Source organism: Ipomoea nil, unplaced genomic scaffold, assembly GCF_001879475.1.
Source record: "Ipomoea nil cultivar Tokyo-kokei standard unplaced genomic scaffold, Asagao_1.1 scaffold0164, whole genome shotgun sequence".
Lineage (NCBI taxonomy): Eukaryota > Viridiplantae > Streptophyta > Magnoliopsida > Solanales > Convolvulaceae > Ipomoea > Ipomoea nil.
This window is the reverse complement of record NW_017616592.1, coordinates 1,862,979-1,882,988: the sequence shown is the minus strand read 5'-3', so window position 1 is coordinate 1,882,988 and position 20,010 is coordinate 1,862,979. Positions and strand designations below refer to the sequence as shown.

Here is a 20,010-nt window from a genome sequence, read left to right as displayed (position 1 = left end):
ACTCATTTTGGTTTGGAGGAGAAGTTGTTGAATGTTGATGATCACGATTTTGATTTAAATGACTTTTGGAGTGAAATTAGACACGAAACCGCACAAGTCGCGGCGTGTAACAATGGTTTTAAGGTGATGTTGAAGCACGAATTTGGTATGCTACTTGATATTGTGCATAAAACAATTGAGTGCAAATATTCTAGTAGGAATTATTTTACCAAGAAAAATTTGCCTTTGATGCATGCCATTGTAAAAGAAGTTGTCGTAGATTGGGGACGGTTTATATATAGTCGAATGGTTGATCAAATTAGGCTAGCAAAACCATTGGTGAATGGATGGTTTCCTAATGACATTGGATATGGTTTTGTTGTTGGGGAGTTGTTGAAGTTGAAAGGTGTTGCCCTATCCAAACCAAAACCCATACAAAACCAAAATTACCTTTTTTGAACCCCAATCCCGGTTGATCCTTCCTTAGCCAATATCAGAAAACAAAAACCGGCAAACACTTCAACCCATTCCTTATCCAAAAAGCCTCCCTCTAACCGAGCTACTAGCCACGGGGAATCCAACACTTATGGGAGAAGTAGTGATAATGCTTGTAGTCACCAAGTTGTTACCATACCCACACCCATAACCAACACCACAAACCCGAATGGAGATGATGTTTTACCAAGCAAAGTTGGGAGTGTGGATGACATTCCAACTTATGGGGCAAGTAGTGAATTGTTGAAGGAGTATGACCGTGTGAAAGTTTGGAGGAATTGGAGATTAAGTGATCATAATTCGGTTGCTACATCCATTGGGCCGAATACTTTAGAGCTAGAGGAGTTTGCTCTAAAATGGATTGGAACAAGGAATCTTGCTACCGCGACTAGGCTATTAGTGATTAATGAATGTTTTATTAAGAAAGTTGTTATTAGTCGGGGCAAGGAAGTGGCTCAAGAAGATCCCGAAAATGCCGTTGAGACAATAGATGGATTTGCTCGTGATGATATTGCCCGAGCATTGGTCATTTCAAGAGAAGAAGTGCACGGCACACATGGGGAAACATCACACTTGAAGGAAACCGAAGGAGGAAGCTTGCAAGAATTAGACCCATTTCCTTCGAATAGTGGGGATGACAACTTAAGTTTTGATGCTATCTCACCCCACACGGCTACGGATGTGACGAATTCGGTGAATGAAAATTTGGAAGCAATTATTGGTGATGAAAGCCGAATGGAGGAGGAAGAAAATGTGCTACAAATTAAAGTGTCACCATTTCCATTGAGCCGTGCCGAGCCAATTGTCATTGCCACTGCCGAACCACAAATTCCAACACTTGATGAGCCCTTGTGTCTTGACAATGCACCGTTCGTGGAACCACCATCCATGCCTAGTCAACCACAAGAAGAACAACTCAAGGAGGTACACTCTTCATCCATTAATATTGATGTTTTGAAAGATAGTATTATTGGAGATGTACGAAAGGAATTTCATGAATTGAGAAGAGATGTCTTTCAAGAATTTGAGAAAGTCCAAAATCGATTTGGTAATGTTGAAACCAAATTGGATGACTTTCACAGGGAAGCGTATGAAAGGGTCGAATCCTTGTTACTTGGACAAGGATCAATCCAAGGTGATATGGCCACATTATCCACCAAGCAAGAAGAGCAAAATAGGGAAGTCTTGAAGATGTTCCTTGACTTAGGGAAGAAAGGAACGGAGAATGAATCGAGGCTACGATTAGTGGAGACTCAATTGAAAGCTCTACTACATCAAGTTGGCATAAACAATGATCTCGTGATTGGAGTCCAAACAAGACAAGACAAAGCTTCGGCGAGTTTCCAAAGTTACGTGGATGCTGCCGAAAAGGGGGAAAGAGCTAGAGGAGCTCCAAGTCATTTGGTGAACCACTTGATTGGACCGTCGTCACAACGGCCACTAGTTGAGCTTGTTAGACCTCCAGGAGCACCGAGAGGAGTCACACCGAGAGCTCAAGGCCGAGGAAAAAGAAGAATAATGGATTATTTGGTGACCCCTCAAAGCACGGATTTTCCTAGCCAACAAGAATGCCGAAGATCATCACCTTCAAGATCAATCTATGAAGAAAACAAGTTGAAGCTTATACGAGAGTTGGAGACATTCTTTGGGCACACAAGCAACGAAATGGTGGATGGAAGATCCTTTGAAGAATGCGTTGCGTGGTACCAAGCCGGAGTGTTACGGGGTGACAACATTCAAGAAGCTTATGGAAACTATGTTACCGAGCAAGTCACCGCACCATACCAACTCGAAGGAAAAGTACAAGACTTCAAGGATTTAAGGGCACACGTGAATGCCTTAATTAGCAAGAGGTAAAATTTTGAAGCCTCAAATTTTTGGTGTACATATTGTTAGCTAGCTTGTTCGAATTATGCATTTTGGTACAAAAGTATAAAATTGCTAGCGTATGGTTTATTTCTTTAATTTGTCTAGTATGTTTATTTAAATTGCTTTAAAGTCTCAAGATTTTATTTGGACTTAGTAAATCGCATGTGAGGCATATAATTGAGAAAATAAAATTGAAAGGGGGAAGAAAAATTAAAAGATAAAAATCAATACGCAACCCCGCGTTATAATCTCAATATATGTTTAGGACCGTCCAAAATTAAAATCTCTAGGTCTTAAATTTGTTAAACCTGTCAAATGGCTAGTCGTAATAAAATTGGACAAATTTTTTTTTTTTTCAAAATTTGACATAGCCAAATGACTTGGGTATAAGTTTCGGCATCATCAAAAAGGGGGAAATTGTTAGGAATATATTATATAAGTTTTGATGAGCCAAATGTATTTTGTAGACCCCAATTTTATTTTATTTGAGTCAGTTCGGGTTCACAAAGTATAGTGCACCACTGCCATGAAGCCTACATGAAGTCTACGTGAAAGCAGAATAAATGAAAGCGGGATCATAGCTCAACACATTTATGAAGCAGCAAGTTACCAAAGGTTGAAATGGACGAGATGGTAGAAGACTTGTTGAAGCATGCTTAATGCGAAATGATCCACGGTTTGATTCTCAGTGAGAGCAATTTTGGTGTAAAGCAATATCGGGTGATGATGTCACAAAGAAATACTCCGTACCAGGTAATACTATCATGATAGAACAATTTTCTATCGCGATAGTCAAAATTATCGGGTAATGACGTCATAGTGTGATAAAGCTATTGGAGAACACGTGGAAAGAATAAGTCAAAAGATTTTAAATCTTGGATTGTATTAATTGGATACTCAGTCGAGATGGAAGAAACCATACCAAGTAGAGCAAATGGTCCATAGTTTGAACCCCACCCGAAGCAGTTTTGTGAAAACATGATATATATGGTCCATGATACAAGGTGGAACATGATAGCTAATGGAACATGATATATATGGTCCATGATACAAGGTGGAGCATGATAGCTATCTCATGACATAAGATGAAACATGATATATATGGTTCATGATACAAGATGGAACATGATACTAGGTGGAACATGATATACTATTGGGATATGACATCATGATAAAGTTAGACAGAAACATTTTTGAAGCTCTGTTTCTGCAAGAAGAAGTCGAACGACCATGATACAAGGTGGAACATGATAGCTAATGGAACATGATATATATGGTCCATGATACAAGGTGGAACATGATAGCTATCTCATGACATAAGATGAAACATGATATATATGGTTCATGATACAAGGTGGAACATGATAGCTAGTCCATGATACTAGGTGGAACATGATATACTATTCGGATATGACATCATGATAAAGTTAGACAGAAACATTTTTGAAGCTCTGTTTCTGCAAGAAGAAGTCGAAGGAGAAGAAGAAGCTGATATATGGAGGAAATCTTTTTATTACTCAAGCAAGAATCAGCAGATAAATTATTTGCTCAACTTGGCACATCAGATCAATAATTCAACAAAAGTCATGCAAGAGAAATTCAAATTTGGAGGCCGCCCATTTCAAGGAAAAGCTTTGTCAGACTAAAGAGGAGCAACGACAAATTTATTTAGATCTTCTGACAAACGGCGAAATGACTTTTGCAGACCAAGTTAGCAAAATTAATTGATCAACTACAATTCAAAATGAACGATCAAGATCGAAAGTTGATCAACGGGCAAATAGCTTTCTTTGGCTATAAATTGCCCAAGCAGACTTGAAGAAAACAAGAGATTTACAAGAACGAATTCTACAATCATCAAGTAGTATATTGAGCTATACAAGATAGAATTCAAGTCTGAGAGAAGAAATCTTTGTATTTCATTGTAAATCTTCTACTGAGTGTAGAAAAGGGGTAGAGTAACTAGGGAGAGTGAAAAACCCAGTTGGAGTGTAGCTTTGTGCGTAGCACTCGGTTGTAACGGGAAGAGTAACAAGGGGAGCTTGTGAAAACCCGGTGAGAGCGTAGCTTTGTGCGTAGTTCTCTTGGTGTAGGAGTACAGCTTGGTGCGAAGTACTCGGGAAGGCGGAGTAACAAGAGGAGCTTGCGAAAAACCTTGGTGGAGTGTAGCTTTGTGCGAAGCACTCGGAGAAGTGTCGTTGGGCACTTATTCACTATTGTATCTGGGTGATCGAAGAATAGTGAATTTCCTCCTTGAAGGGAAAGGAGAAGAGTGGACTAGGAGGATTACACCACCTTTGAACCACTATAAATCTCTCTCTCTATTTACTTACTGCTCATATATATTTCGTGCATGCCTATATTATTTGTGAACTAACCCGTTACGGTTTATTGCGTATATTTATCTGTCTGGGTTTGATAGTTCCCTCGTTTGCATGCAAGTGAAATTTTATATACATCATCCTACGTCTATAACAAGTGTTTCTAACGTGATGCATGTATAGAATCTCTCCTTGAGCACTACACAATTAAAGCATAACACTTTGCCGTTACATTTCCGCTGTGCACACTCTAAGTTATTATACTTGCTTATGTTTGTTATTTAGAATTGAAGTTACAAAGTGTTGTTTGCTAAAGAAGTTTGAAAAGTTAGAGAAGTCTATTCAGCCCCCCCTCTAGACTTCTCGCCACCCTTTCGGGACCAACACTTATTTTTTTTTTAATACTTTTCTGTTCTTTTCTGTTTCTAATCCAGTGAGAACACCATGATGTGTACAGTCTGGAATGAACATGTATCTTCCCTTATGCCTTTTTACAATAGTGATTCGAAAGAACCACTGATTGTTTTCATTCAATGCTGTAGGGCTAAAGTTGTGGGTGGTGAGTTTCTCTACTGTTTTCTATACTGTTTTCTGTCATCTTCTATTTTCTAAAAACATAGTATCTATAAATAAGTGCATCTATTTGTATAATTTTTTTTAGGTGAAGTGAGAATAACCCGTTCGTATGATGCTACGAAGCTTTGGTTCAATGAGGATTTTGAAGAATTTCAAGAGTTTAAGTCAAAGTAAGTTTATGTTTTATATTTCTCCTATTTTTGTTATTTATCTTTATTAATGTAGGCTCTACTCTGTAGTTATGACTTTAGTCAATCTATATTTTTTTTTAACATCTATGTACTGGATTCAAACAAAAAAAAAAATAAAAATACAGTGTACTCTGTATATATATTGAAGTATCATGCTGTACAGTGTATGCATTTCTTTAACTTTAGTAAACTACCACTCAAAAAACAAGATAGCTATTTTAATCCAGTACACAGTATTGTTGTTAGGTTGTTAAAATACATATGTAAAAAAGTTTCTAATGTTTTTGTAGGTTGAAAGCTGAGGGTACTCCAATGAGAAGTCTTAGTACTGGCACACTACATTCAAACTCTACAGTCATTAGTGAGTTTAATAATGCTTCTGTTATTGTAACAAACTACCATGATATTAAGAAGGTTAAAGAGGTAATCCACACACTAAGCTAGCAATTCTTTCTTTTATTTGATGTAACTGATTTTGTTAAGTGCTATATATCCTTATAAAATTATTTGTATACTATAGGATGGGGAATACTATGTGGCTGCTGAGATTCTTGGGTTAGATTTTGAGGATGGTTGGTACTACTTATCATGCCTGAAACTTGGATGTAATAAGAAACTTAAAGAACAGGAAGGATCAATTTTTTGTACTAAGTGTAAAAAGACTTGTATGATGGGTACAGTTAGATATAAAATAGTTGTTATTGCTCTTGACAAATCTGGAGATGCTCCAATGTTGCTTTGGGATAGAGAAGTAGCAGAGCTTGTGGGTATTCCTGCCTCTATTTTGTATGCAAAATACAAGGAGGTAAATTCTTATAATTGGCTCTCAAAATTTTTTCGTAAACTGTTTATATTCTATGTTTTTAATTATGTTATTTATCACCTACCTAAACAGCTTGATGTTGAAGTGCCACCTGAGTTGGATGCTATAGTTGGAATGAAGATGCTGTTTAAGATCAACTTCAAACTGGCTCAAAAGATGGGTCCCAATTACCCATTCAATGTTGTTAGGGTTGTAAGGGATGAGCACTTGCTTAAAACCTATGGTGACAGGTTTGTGGAGCATCAAGAGCAAGACTTAATCTCTAGGATGATTGAGGAGGAAACTAACACCGATGCAATTTCTGGAGTAAGAATTTGAAACCATAAACTCTATGATTTTTTTTATGATGGTTACTAATAGGGTTTTCTGCTTTTCGTAATAACAGGAAGACTCGATTGGAGTTGAAGTGAATAGTCCTGTCACTGTCCAGCCCTCGCAAAAGGAAGGAGAAGACAATGCTGAAAACTCTGGGGCTATTAAAATGTCACTTTTGGATGAGTTTTCATCATCCAAAAGTAGGAAGAAGTTGAATGACTCAGAAATCAAAAAGGAAAAATTGTAATTGAGATTCATGGTTGAAAGTGATTGTTGTTAGCCTGATACTATCCTGACATATTTACTGTTCTTTTCCTAATACTGTGGTGTGACACTTATTATATTTCAGTTTTTGGGATGTTTTATAACTTTTATCTAATGTTTTGAGTGATTGCCTAACTGTTTAGTACAATACATTGGTGTATCTACTGCTATTAGAACCTGTTTTGCAGTTTTTCTAATCTTCCTTTCAGGTTATTCAGAGTAAGGATGAAAGGTGTCCAAGTTTAGCAAGGATGCCAGGTGACCAAGGTTTTAAAATGCAGACAGGATGGAAATAGTTTGGCAAGAAACTTAGACTTTGTAGTTGTATTTTTTATAGGTTCAATTACATGTTAAACTACTACTATAAAATAGTATATATGTAAATTACTAAGAATATTTAAGAGTGAATTTCAGTTTTGGTCCTACTATTATAGGGGTGTATCCAATTTTAGTCCACCTTAATTTTTTTTGCCACTTTACAACCACTGTTATTGAATGTGTTCCACTTTTAGTCCACCGTTAATATTTTCGTTAAGAGGCCGTATAATCCAAGGGTATTTTGGTCTTTTAGTGTTTGTCTCTTCTCTTTTAATCCAAGCGCTTCGTCCTCTTCCTCCGATATTCGAATATGGCTCTTCGAACAACGAGACTAGTCCTGGGAAGCCAAAGCTACATCATTTCGTTCGTTCCAACATGGGCCGGCCAGGTTTCTTAGGTTTTAGGTTTAATGTTCACATTTCATTAGTCAAACATAGTTTTGAATGAGAAGAAATGTCAAAATACCCCTAAATTACACGGCCTCTTGATGGAAATACTAACGGTGGGACTAAAAGTGGAACACATTCAATAATAGTAGTTATAAAGTGGCAAAAAAAATTAAGGTGGACTAAAATTGGAAATACCTATATAACAGTAGGACCAAAAATGGAATTCGCTCAATATTTAATCATGACACTTATTTGTAAATAATATTCCAAACTTATTTGCAAATAATATTCCAATTCTAAGACTTTATATATCTAAATACATTGTGCCTACAAAATAGAGTTAGTTCCACTTACCTATTTGCAAAATCTTCTTTTACTCTGTTTGCAACTCTCCAAAGCACCTGATGTCCAAGCTGGTATCCATCAAAATTTTCTAGCACATTTAAAAAGAAATTAGATAACAGCAACTAAATTCAATATTTGTAAAGTATGCTCCATTACTGTGTTAACTAAAAAACTAAGAATCTCCTTTAATTAGAAAAATAATTTGATCCTACACAAATCTGACTTCTATACTGATATAGAATAAAACAATGCACCAAAGTCCAGATATCAAAGACACTAGAAATAAAAATAGATTAACTGGGTCGATACTCGAGGACCATTTGTTGAACAAAGACATTTTATTCAATGTGTCTATTATTAATAAAACAAAGTTGTTTCTTCCAATAAAACACATTTAAAGAATATTATGATATATAGAAGAACATTATACCAGTTTTAACCAAAGAGAAAAAAAAAGTAATTTAAATTACTGTGTTAACTAAAAAAATTAGAATCTCCTTTAATTAGAAAAATAATTTGATCATACAAAAATCGGACTTCTATACTAATATAGAATAAAACAATGCACCAAAGTCCAGATATCAAAGACACTAGAAATAAAAATATATGAACTTTGTCGATACTCGAAGACCATTTGTTGAACAAAGACATTTTATTCAATGTGTCTATTATTAATAAAACAAAGTTGTTGCTTCCAATAAAACACATTTAAAGAATATTATGATATATACAAGAACATTATACCAGTTTTAACCAAAGAGAAAAAAGAAAAAGTAATTAACATTACTGTGTTAACATTACTGACTTCTATACTTATATAGAACCAAACAATGCACCAAAGTCAAACAAAAGTAATGGAAAACTTTTTGCATTAGTGTTATACTGATCCAGATATCAAAGAAGTAGAGGACCATTTGTTGAAAAAAAGACTTTTTTTATTCAATGTGTCTATTGCCTTACAAAGTAAAGTGAACAAACTTACAAACTATGCAAGTATATGCATACAAACTAATCTAAAGACAGGCAAATAAAGATAAAGTCTTAACCTATTTGCTTATATGACCATATTGCTTTTAGTGGTCTTTGATTGATTGGTTATTTTCTGCTTGCTGTTCTTCAATTACTCCAGTGCTTGGATTATTTCATTCTAAAAAGAATAACAAAAAAAAAAAAATTAATTGGTTAGAATTTGTGTTAAGAATATTTAATAACAAGACCAAGAGGAAAAGGATACACTGGCATAACAGAGAAGTGAAGATTAGTGGAATCAAATAATAAATGTATGTATTCAATGTTCTTACAACTTATCTAAACAAATTGACAACAATGAAAGTAAAAACAGATGAACTTGGTCTATACTTGAGGACCATTTGTTGAAAAAAAGTCTTTTTAAATCAAACTGTCTATTGCCTTACAAAGTAAAGTGAACAAACTTACAAACTATGCAAGTATAACAATACAAAGTCATCTAAAGTAAGGCAAATCAAGATAGAGTCTTAATCTATTTGCTGATATGACCATAGTGCTTATTTTCTGCTTGCTGCTCTTCAATTACTCCAGAGCTTGGATAATTTCATTCTAAAAAGAATAAAAAAACAAATAAAAAGGTTAGAATTTGTGTTCAGAATAAATAATAACAACACAAGTATAGAAGAAATTTGCTAGCACATTTAGAAAGAAATTAGATAACAGCACCTAAATTCAAGATTTGTAAAGTAATTAACATTACTGTGTTAACTAAAAATCTGAGAATCTTTTTTTTTTGAAAGAAATTAACTTTCAAAAAAAATATAATTGATGGACAGCTATCATTACTATTAAGAGAAAACTCTTCAGTTCCAATCCTACTTTCAAAATCAAGGCAAAAGTTAAATAAACTACAATGAACCCATCTAAAGAAAGATGCCCCATCTAACTACCAACACAGTTCTCCAGTTTCAGACCCCAGCCAAATAGACAATTCACATCTACATTTTCAAGTACACACAATAGATAGTACAATGAGGAAAATCACTAAGTCAACAATTATAGGCATCAAAAGGAAACCAAGTGAGGAAAATAAAGGTAAGTTCGAAACTTATCTTTTTCATACTTGAAATGAAGCTGCATTGTAGCATCCCTCTTGCTGTGCGATTCTGTTTGTGCTCTCCATCTCCTCAAATAATTCCAGTATGTCCATAAAAAACAACATGATAAAGTCGATTAGAGGTTAGGGTTTGTGTGAATAATAATATAGCTATAGCATTTTGAACATGATATTTACACAGTTAACAGTAATTTCAATTGGGTATTTTTAGAGCAACACTACAAAGAATACGATTTAGAACCCTAATTGCTATGAATCATACAAATCTGAAATTAAGAGATTTTATCTATGATTGTCGATATGCATGCTTAGATCCAGAAAATTAGATCAAGTTTAGAACAAACAACAGTGATAAATAAGAAACCCTAAACAAATTGACTGCAAATTTAACGCATACTAACCTTAGTAGTTGAAAATTAGCTTCAATGCATCGCGATTTCCACCATTTACTGTTGTTGAACACTACGATCTTTCACAGAAATAAAAGATCGCGATTATGTACTGAGAATCGGGGCGATGCTCATCTAGACCCGACTACAATTTCTCCCGAAACAATGTTCAATAAGAACAGTTGAATCCGAGATTACGACTAAGGACTGATCTAGATTTAGGCTTGACAGAGAGAGATCGGAAGATCGTTTTGAGAGGGTGAAGAACAGATCTGTTCAGACATGCGAAGGAGAAGGGTATTCACCCTTCTTCCTCTTCTCAGAAGATTCCGACCGAACAAACATATAATATTATATATATATATATATATATATATATATATATATATATTAATTTATATCTATAAACTATTTAAATCTATTTATCTATTTATATAACAATATATATATATATATATATTCATTTCTGTATATATATATATATTCATTTCTGTATATATATTCATTTCTGTATATATATCTATTTATAAACTATTTAAATTATATATGTACAGAAATGAATATATATATATATTGTTATATAAATAGATAAATAGATTTAAATAGTTTATAGATATAAATTAATAAATATATATATATATATATATATATATATATATATATATATATATATATATAGTCTTCATATTATTTAATTTTGAATTGTTATGTGTAATTAATTAGATATATTATTTTTCATTGTAATGATATTTGTTGTGCACACAATTTTGTGGACCATGTTATACCTAATAATTTGTCCACTAAACTGTAATCTTTGTTTATAGGAATTACAATTTCAGGTTATAGGCTAGCATAATTACATTATCCGTTAGGTGTGTTTAGTGTCACAACAACTACTTTCTTCATAAATGTTAGGCAAATCCCAAAAATTAGAAATTAATGTTGTACTATTAACTATGTTATGTGTAATTCATATTTACGATTTTTTATTATTTGATTTTTTTTTAATGTTATATTTTATATCATAGAAAATGAATTGGGCAACTCATCATCAAGGAATAATTCTGCTCAATGAAAACAACAGCCTCCGGCAATAAATCCTTCCCGCATTCCTTTTGGAGGGTGTTTGTCTCAAAACATCACACCATTGAGTAACATTACTAACGGTAAATCCCCTAAGTTGAATTGATATACCTTCATTGTGAATTTAGAAAACCTTATATTTTTAATTATGGAAAAAATGTGTGTGAAATTAAATTGTATAATTATAATGTAAGTAATGGACCATACCACTTTGCATAGAATACTTTAGTATTACAATAATACTTTGATTGGTATTAATGATATATACTTTCTAATTAATGGTATTTATTGTGCACAAAATTTTGTGGACCATGGTCTACCTAATAATTGGTCCACTTATTAGGTAACCCTTATTTTTAGCAATTACAATTTCAACTTATAGGCTAACATAATTAATAGCGTTAGTTGTGATTAATTTATAAAATTTAAACTGCTGTAATTACTGTTGTTATTATAGTCTTCTAATTTTTTATTTTACATCACAGCAAATTATTTTGGCAACTCATCATTAAGGAGTAATGCTGGTCAAGGTAAAGAGCAACATACGCCAACTAATCATTCCCAAATTCCTTTGGGATGTGGTTTGTCTCAAGATATCACACCATTCAGTAACATCAGTAACGGTAAATCCCCTAGGATGAATTGATATACATTCATTGTGAATTTAAATATCCTTATAGTTTTAATTGTTAAACGATGTTTGTCAAATGAAATGTTATAATTATAATGTAATTTATGTTTAATATCAATTTCTAATTTTTCTTTACAATAGTTAATTTTTTTTTGTTATGTGTAAATAATTGATTAGATTGTACTTAATGATATATACTTTTACATTCTAATTCTATTTAGGTTGTACAAATTTCTGTGGACCATGGTCTACCTAATTCTATTCGATTACATATTACTGTTGTGCAATTGAAAAAATATTTATGTTATGTGTACTGAATTGTTTCGAGTTATAATTATTGGAATTATTTCTTAATTTAATGTTATATTTTATATCACAGCAAATTTTTTCGGCAACTCATCTTTTACGAATAATGCTGCTCAAGCTAAAGACCAACGTACGACAACTAATCCTTCCACAATTCCCATTGGAGGATGTTTGTCTGAAAATATCACACCATTGAGTAACATCACTAACGGTAAATCTCCTAAGATGAATTGATATACATTCATTGTGAATTTAATTATAATAATGTAACTCATGGTCCATAGAACTCTGTGTGGAATTGTAATTTCACTAATTTGTCTTCATATGATTTACTTTTTAATATCAATTTCTAATTTTGCGTTAAAATAGTTAAATTTCTTTGCTTATGTGTAATTAATTTGTTAGATTCTACTTAGTGAAATATACTTTTTCATTCTAATTCTATTTAGGGTGCACAGATTTTTGTGGACCATGGTCTACCTAATAATTTTTCCATTAAAATATAATACTTATACAGTGAAATTACTATTTCATATTCTAGGCTAGCATAAGTTATAATGTTAGGTGTACTTAATTTATAATATTAAGACTTCTATAATTTATTTTGTTCTTATGTGCTACCAACTATTTTGTTTATAGTCCCCTAAAATGTAGGGGTTTAAATTAATTGTGACTTTAAATATTGTTATACTTTAAATTTGTCTAATATTACGTATGTGTATAGTACGTTCGTCCAATACACAGATAGGTGCAAGCAATTGCTAGCCATTTGTTTTTGTAGATAAACAAAATCCTGCATCGACGATAACACAAGATGAATTTGCAATTCGTAAACCATTACATAAATATGCAATTGTCGAAGACCATGTAACAACAAGAGACTTGCTATCTGCCTTTGAAGATGAATGTAACCCTACAATGATCGACACACCAAATCAATACATAGCTGGTAATAAGATACTCTACTGGTTTTTGAAACAACTATAAGTAAAGTACATATGCAAACCTTCAACTATTAAAATTGATTTTTAAATGTATTTTTAATTTCATATGCAAATATATCGAGTAACAATGTTAGGCAGACCTCGGATATTGGGACATCCTCTGGTCCACAACATGGTATGTATATTTGTTTTATAACTGCATAAAATATCAATAAGTATTTCATTTTGTATATATTTGGTTTCAGGTCAATACTGCGATTTTGGTGATGCAACAAATAAATGCGTGCATTGTGGGGCTTTGTTTTAGTTTGAAGAAAGGAAGAAGAATTTGTCAACAAAAGCATCGCCACTGTTTATGTTGTGTTGCAACAATGGGAAGATCAAGTTGCCGGAGAATAAGTTGCCACCAAAAGGTATATTTGATCTCTTTTTCGACAATGACGAATTATCAAAAGAATTTTTACACAACATTAGGACCTACAACAACATGTTCTGCTTCACATCCATGGGAGGAAAAATTGACAAGAACGTGAACAAGGGGGGAGCACCTCCAATTTTTCTATTAAGTGGTCAAAACTATCACCTAATGGGCACTCTACTTCCAGAACAAGGCAAAGAACCTCATTTTGCCCAGTTATACATATACGACACGGCAAATGAAAAGATCAACCGTATAAATGCTGTGAGGTAAACAAGTTTGCGTAATTACACATTAAATACTATTTTTTATCTAAATAAATATCAATGCCAAGTTTATGTTGTTGTAGGGGTAGTGGTGAGCAAGATGACATTCATGTAGAAATAGTGAATGCCATTCAGAAAGACCTCGATGAAAATAATGTTTTGGTTAAGTCTTTTCGGATGGCTATGTCTGAGTTGGATATTAATCCATCCGCCGAAGTCAAAATAAAGTTGTTGGGAAAAAGAACTAGAGATGCGAGGACATATAATCTGCCGCAAGTTTCTGAAGTAGCAGCTTTAATTGTGGGAGATCTGGATACCAGTATTGGAGAGCGTGATATTATTGTTCAATCAAAGGGTGGCCACCTACAGAGGATAAGTGAATTAAATCCTCCATACTTACCACTGCAATACCCTATTTTGTTTCCATATGGCGAAGACGGTTATCGGGAAGACATTGCATTCGCGGGCGTAGTAGGCAAGAGCTCTTCAGGTGGTAGACAGAGGATTAGTCCCAGGGAGTTTTTTTGCTACCGCATACAGTCTAGACAGTCAGCTCCGAGTACCATATTATTTGCAAAGCGGTTGTTCCAACAGTTTGTTGTAGATGGCTACAAAATGGTTGAGTCTGGAAGACTAATTTATATAAGGACACACCAAAAAAGCCTAAGGTGTGAGAGTTATAGTGGATTGACTGATGCTTTGACAAGGGGTGAATTAAGCCCTGCAGCCCAAGGTCGCAGAATAATACTACCTTCAAGTTTTACGGGTGGTGCTAGATACATGATACAAAACTACCAAGATGCAATGGCAATATGTAGATGGATTGGATACCCAGATTTATTTATAACTTTTACATGCAATCCGAAGTTTCCTGAGGTGCAACGTTTTTTAAAAGATCAAAGGTTGAAGCCAGAAGATCGGCCGGACATAATTTGCCGGTTATTCAAGATTAAGTTGGATGCTTTGATAGCTGATTGTCGAAAGAATAAACTATTTGGCCCTGTGGCTGGAGATAATATTTGTTATTTTATTTTAAATCAATTATGTTACAATTTTATTTAATTACTTAACCTTATGATGTTTATGTCTATGTTGTTGCAGTCATATATACAATTGAGTTTCAAAAGCGAGGTCTTCCGCATGCTCATATATTACTTTTTTTGGAGAAAAGTAAAGAAGTTAGGCAAGTTCTTACTCTAGACAACATAATTTGCGCAGAGATTCCAGATGAAAAGAAAGATGCAGAGTATTACCAAGCGGTAGAGGAATTTATGATGCATGGTCCATGTGGAAAAGCGAGGGCCAATTCTCCATGTATGGTAAATGCGCGATGCTCTAAACATTTTCCTAAGAGATTTGTTGAGAGTTCTACATTTGATGACGATGGTTACCCGATATATAGAAGGACAGACAATGGCAGTGTAATTACAAAGAACGGGATCGCCTTGGACAACAGGTATGTGGTACCGCACAATATATATTTATTGCTCAAGTACAAGGCTCATATAAATGTCGAGTGGTGCAACCAGTCACGGTCAATCAAGTACCTGTTCAAGTATGTTAACAAGGGTCATGATCGGGTAACCGAATTTTTACGAAACAGGCAATGATGACGAGAATGGCAAAGCAATAGATGAGATAAATATGTACTATGACTGTAGGTACATATCCCCGTGTGAAGCGGTTTGGCGTCTGTTTGGTTTTGATATACAACTTCGGGCGCCTTCAGTGGAAAGGTTAAGCTTTCACCTTCCTAATCAACAGAGTGTGATATTTGCAGATGATGATGCTGTTGAGAACATTGTGAATAGACCTACTATTGCACAGAGCATGTTTTTGGAATGGTTTGAAGCAAATAAAACATACCCCGATGCGAGAGAACTTACTTATGTTGAGATGCCAACAAGATTTGTTTGGAAGAAAGACCTTAGAAAATGGCAGCCACGAAAGAAAGGGTTCTCAATAGGACGTATATTCTATGTCCCGCCAGCTACTGGTGAAATTTTCTATTTGAGGTGTTTGCTGAACAAAATCCGTGGCCCTAAAAGTTATGAAGATATTAGGACTGTAAATGGGGTGCAATATGACTCATTCCGAGATGCGTGTTATGCAAGGTGTTTAGTTGATGATGATAACGAATATGTTGATGCAATAGATGAAGCCAGTCATTGGGCGTCAGCAGATCAATTGAGGAGATTGTTTGTGACATTGCTAATGAGCAGTTGCATGGGGAAACCGGAAATAGTTTGGCATGCTGTGTGGCAACATCTATCAGACGATGCACAATTCAACGTCCGTAGACAACTGCAGAACAGAGGTAATCGTACATTTTTAAAAAAATATTAAGTCAAGTTTAACGTAGTTGTATTATAACACCAAATTTTAATATATATTTATGCAGATTTTGTGTTGACCGATTCGCACAAAATGAACTTTGCCTTAGTAGAGATTGAGAAGCTATTATCTACTCATGGTAAGAGTTTGAAGGACTATCCTGAAATGCCAACGGTAAATTTTCGTGCCTTAAACGTTATTGCAAATAGATTTATTCAAGAAGAATTAGCATACGATTGTGGCGAACAGGAGAAAGAGAATCAAGAATTGGTAAGGCAGTTAACAGACGAAGTGTTAACTGACATTGATCGCCAGGAAGGGGGGTTATTCTTCGTTTATGGTTATGGAGGGACCGGTAAGACTTTCTTGTGGCGAGCACTTTCTTCCGCATTAAGGTCTAAGAGTCAAATAGTGTTAAATGTTGCTTCTAGCGGTATAGCTTCGCTTTTATTACCTGGTGGGAGGACGTCACATTCTCGGTTTGCTATACCGATATCTGTTAATGAAGATTCCACATGCAACATACGTAACGGAAGTGAACTGGCGGAACTTCTGGTGCAAACAAAGTTGATAATATGGGATGAAACCCCAATGATGCATAAATTCTGCTTTGAAGCCCTTGATCGAACTATGCGGGATTTGATGCGCTTCATAAATCCAATGAGTTCTGATATGACATTCGGTGGTAAAACAGTTGTTTTGGGGGGCGATTTTAGGCAAATTTTACCAGTCATTCCAAAGGGTACTAGACCAGATATAGTTCGAGCGAGCATTAGCTCATCCTATCTCTGGAAATCCTATAAAGTCCTAAGGCTGACTAAGAATCTACGTTTGAAAAGTGTTCAATCAGAAAAAGAGTGCAAGGAGATCGAGGAATTTGCAAAATGGATAGCTAATATAGGTGACGGAATTATTGGGTGTCAACTTGATAGGGAGTCCGAGATTACTGTTCCAGAAGATTTGTTGTTGAAGTGCGAAGATAACCCTATTGCTACAATTGTTGATAGCACTTTCCCTAATTTCCGACTGGGAATTGCAGATTTGTCATATCTTAATCATAGTGCAATTTTAGCTCCAACATTGGATGTGGTAGATGTCGTTAACCAATACATGAATGATCATAATCCGGCTGAGGGTAAGACATACTTGAGTTGTGATTCTGTGTGTAAGTCAGATGCCAATGTTGACATGTTAGCGGATTTGCACACTCCAGAATTCTTGAATTCCTTGAGATGTTCTGGAGTACCAAATCATGCTTTGACATTGAAAGTTGGATCACCTGTTATGCTATTGCGAAATATTGATCACACACTAGGATTATGCAATGGTACAAGGTTGATTGTTACAAGGTTAGCTGACCATGTGTTGGAAGGCCAAATCATGTGCGGTACAAATGCAGGAACCAGAGTATTGATTCCTAGGATGTGACTTACACCGTCAGATCCAAGATTGTCTTTCAAATTTCAACGAAAGCAATTTCCTTTGATGCTATCCTATGCCATGACAATCAACAAAAGTCAAGGACAAACGCTTGCTAAAGTTGGGTTGTTGTTGAAAAAACCTGTCTTTAACCATGGACAACTGTACGTAGCTGTTTCAAGAGTTAGTAACCCCAGGGGTTTGAAAATTTTGATTTGCGGGGAAAGTGTACCATGTCTTAGTACGACTAAAAATGTTGTGTACAAAGGAGTCTTCAATAATGTATAATAACATTCAACAATTTATTATTTAAAATTTAGTATTTTTTAAAATACTAGGTTTCTTATTATTATTATATTATTATACGTAATATAATATGTACTATATAGGTAGCCATGCATCACATTATTTCAACAATGAAGTCTTCAATAATGTATAATAAAATTACTATATTCATCAATGTGTAATAAAATCACAACTTTTCATTTCACATTTTTTCAGGTTCAAATAACTATATTCTATACTGTATATATATCATACTATATATATAGCCGCGCATCGCGCGGGTGCACCTACTAGTAATAATAATAATAATAATAATAATAATAATAATAATAATAATAATAATAATAATAATAATAATAATAATAATAGTAATAGTAGAAAAGGGTCAAATAGGACCCTAAACTTTACCCCAAAGGTCAATTAGGCTCCGAAACTTTAAAAAAGTTCAATTCGGAGATGTGTAATTCTCCTACTCCACTCTTCTCCTTTCACTCCAAGGAGGAAATTCACTATTCTTCGATCACCCAGATACAATAGTGATTAAGTGTCCACCGACACTTCTCCGAGTGCTTCGCACAAAGCTACACTCCTCCAAGGTTTTTCGCAAGCTCCTCTTGTTACTCCGCCTTCCCGAGTACTTCGCACCAAGCTGTACTCCTACATCACGAGAACTACGAACAAAGCTATGCTCTCACATGGTTTTCACAAGCTCCCCTTGTTACTCTGCCCTTTACAACGAGTGCTACGCACAAAGCAACACTCAATCAGGGTTTTTCACTCTCTCTAGTTACTCTGCCCTCTTTCTACATTCAGTAGAGAAGTTTACAAAGAGATAAAAATTTTCTCTCACTGAGATTTCAATTATATCGTGTATAGCTCAATATATCACTTGATGATTGATTGTATATTCTTCGTTGTTTTTCGCTGTAGAATTCCTAAACTGCTCTTGTAATCAAGTGTCTCTCGTAGAATTCATTTTTGTCTTCAAGTCTGCTTGGACAATTTATAGCCAATGAAAGCTATTTGCCCGTTGATCAACTTTCGATCTCGATCGTCCATTTTGAATTGTAGTTGATCAAAAGATATTGTCAACTTGATCTGAAATATTAGGTAGAAGTATTTTCGCCTTTTGTCAGATGATTTGAATATTTTGCCCGTTGCCGTGTCTCAAATTTTGTAGCCTCCAAAATTTGAATAAGTTCGGCGCGGCAAGCTTGATATTTCTTGTCCTTCATAAATGTTCTGACATGTCAAGTTGATCAAATAATTTATCTGCTGATTCTTGCTTGAGTATGAAACAGTTTCTCCGTGAATCAGCCTTCTTCGAGTGTCTCTGGTTCCACCGTAAAAAGATTGATGTTCAGATGAAAATATATCAGTTTATTTTCTACTTCATGATCCTTGTAAAATAATATATTGGAACCTCTGTAAAAACTTCATAGTTGTTCATGGTGAGATGCTATGTTTCGATTTTGTGCTTAGTCCACCTTACATGGTGTGTTTCTCCATCTGGTGCATGGCTCTTGTGAGACTTGTGCATTCATCTTGGTTAGTCTCCTTTTTACTTAGTCTCCAACTTGCCTAGTCTCCTTCATGGGGTTAGTCTCCCATGCTAGCTAGTCTCCTTCTTGGTTAGTCTTCCAAGCTAGCTAGTCTCCATCTTGGTTGGTCTCCAAAGCTAGCTAGTTTCCCATGTTGGGTGGTCTCCAATACGGTTTTAGCTAGTCTCCCAAACGGCTTCCATGGTCTCCCAAGCAAGCTAAAAAAGCTTCACTTGAGATTTGAACTTAAGATGATATGGCATAGCTCACACACATATCATCCAACTCCTCTAACATGGTTCTTAATGACTTATCCGCATCATAATTGTGTTAAGCTGTAATCCCGCTTAACTTCTTCAAATAAATTATGATCTTCCAGACTTGTACATTGGTTGCATGAAATGGGTGCACCATACTCTGTAG

The 20,010-nt window shown here is 34.7% G+C and overlaps 1 protein-coding gene across 1 annotated transcript; it reads left to right on the top strand.

Moving 5' to 3' along the window:
• Positions 1-13,451: 13,451 nt before the first annotated feature.
• Positions 13,452-17,770, top strand: LOC109175614. Its single transcript, XM_019324914.1, has 6 exons — positions 13,452-13,499; positions 13,632-14,011; positions 14,092-15,029; positions 15,110-15,464; positions 15,670-16,325; positions 16,410-17,770. Exons 1-6 carry the CDS (start codon positions 13,452-13,454, stop codon positions 17,768-17,770), a joined length of 3,738 nt encoding a protein of 1,245 aa, XP_019180459.1.
• Positions 17,771-20,010: the final 2,240 nt, after the last annotated feature.

Coding starts and splice junctions, on each gene's coding strand:
- LOC109175614 (XM_019324914.1), top strand. CDS start 13,452: ATGTTAGGCAGACCTCGGATATTGGGACATCCTCTGGTCCACAACATG. Junction 13,500..13,631: donor ATCCTCTGGTCCACAACATG/GTATGTATATTT, acceptor GCTTTGTTTTAG/TTTGAAGAAAGGAAGAAGAA. Junction 15,030..15,109: donor TGTGGCTGGAGATAATATTT/GTTATTTTATTT, acceptor ATGTTGTTGCAG/TCATATATACAATTGAGTTT.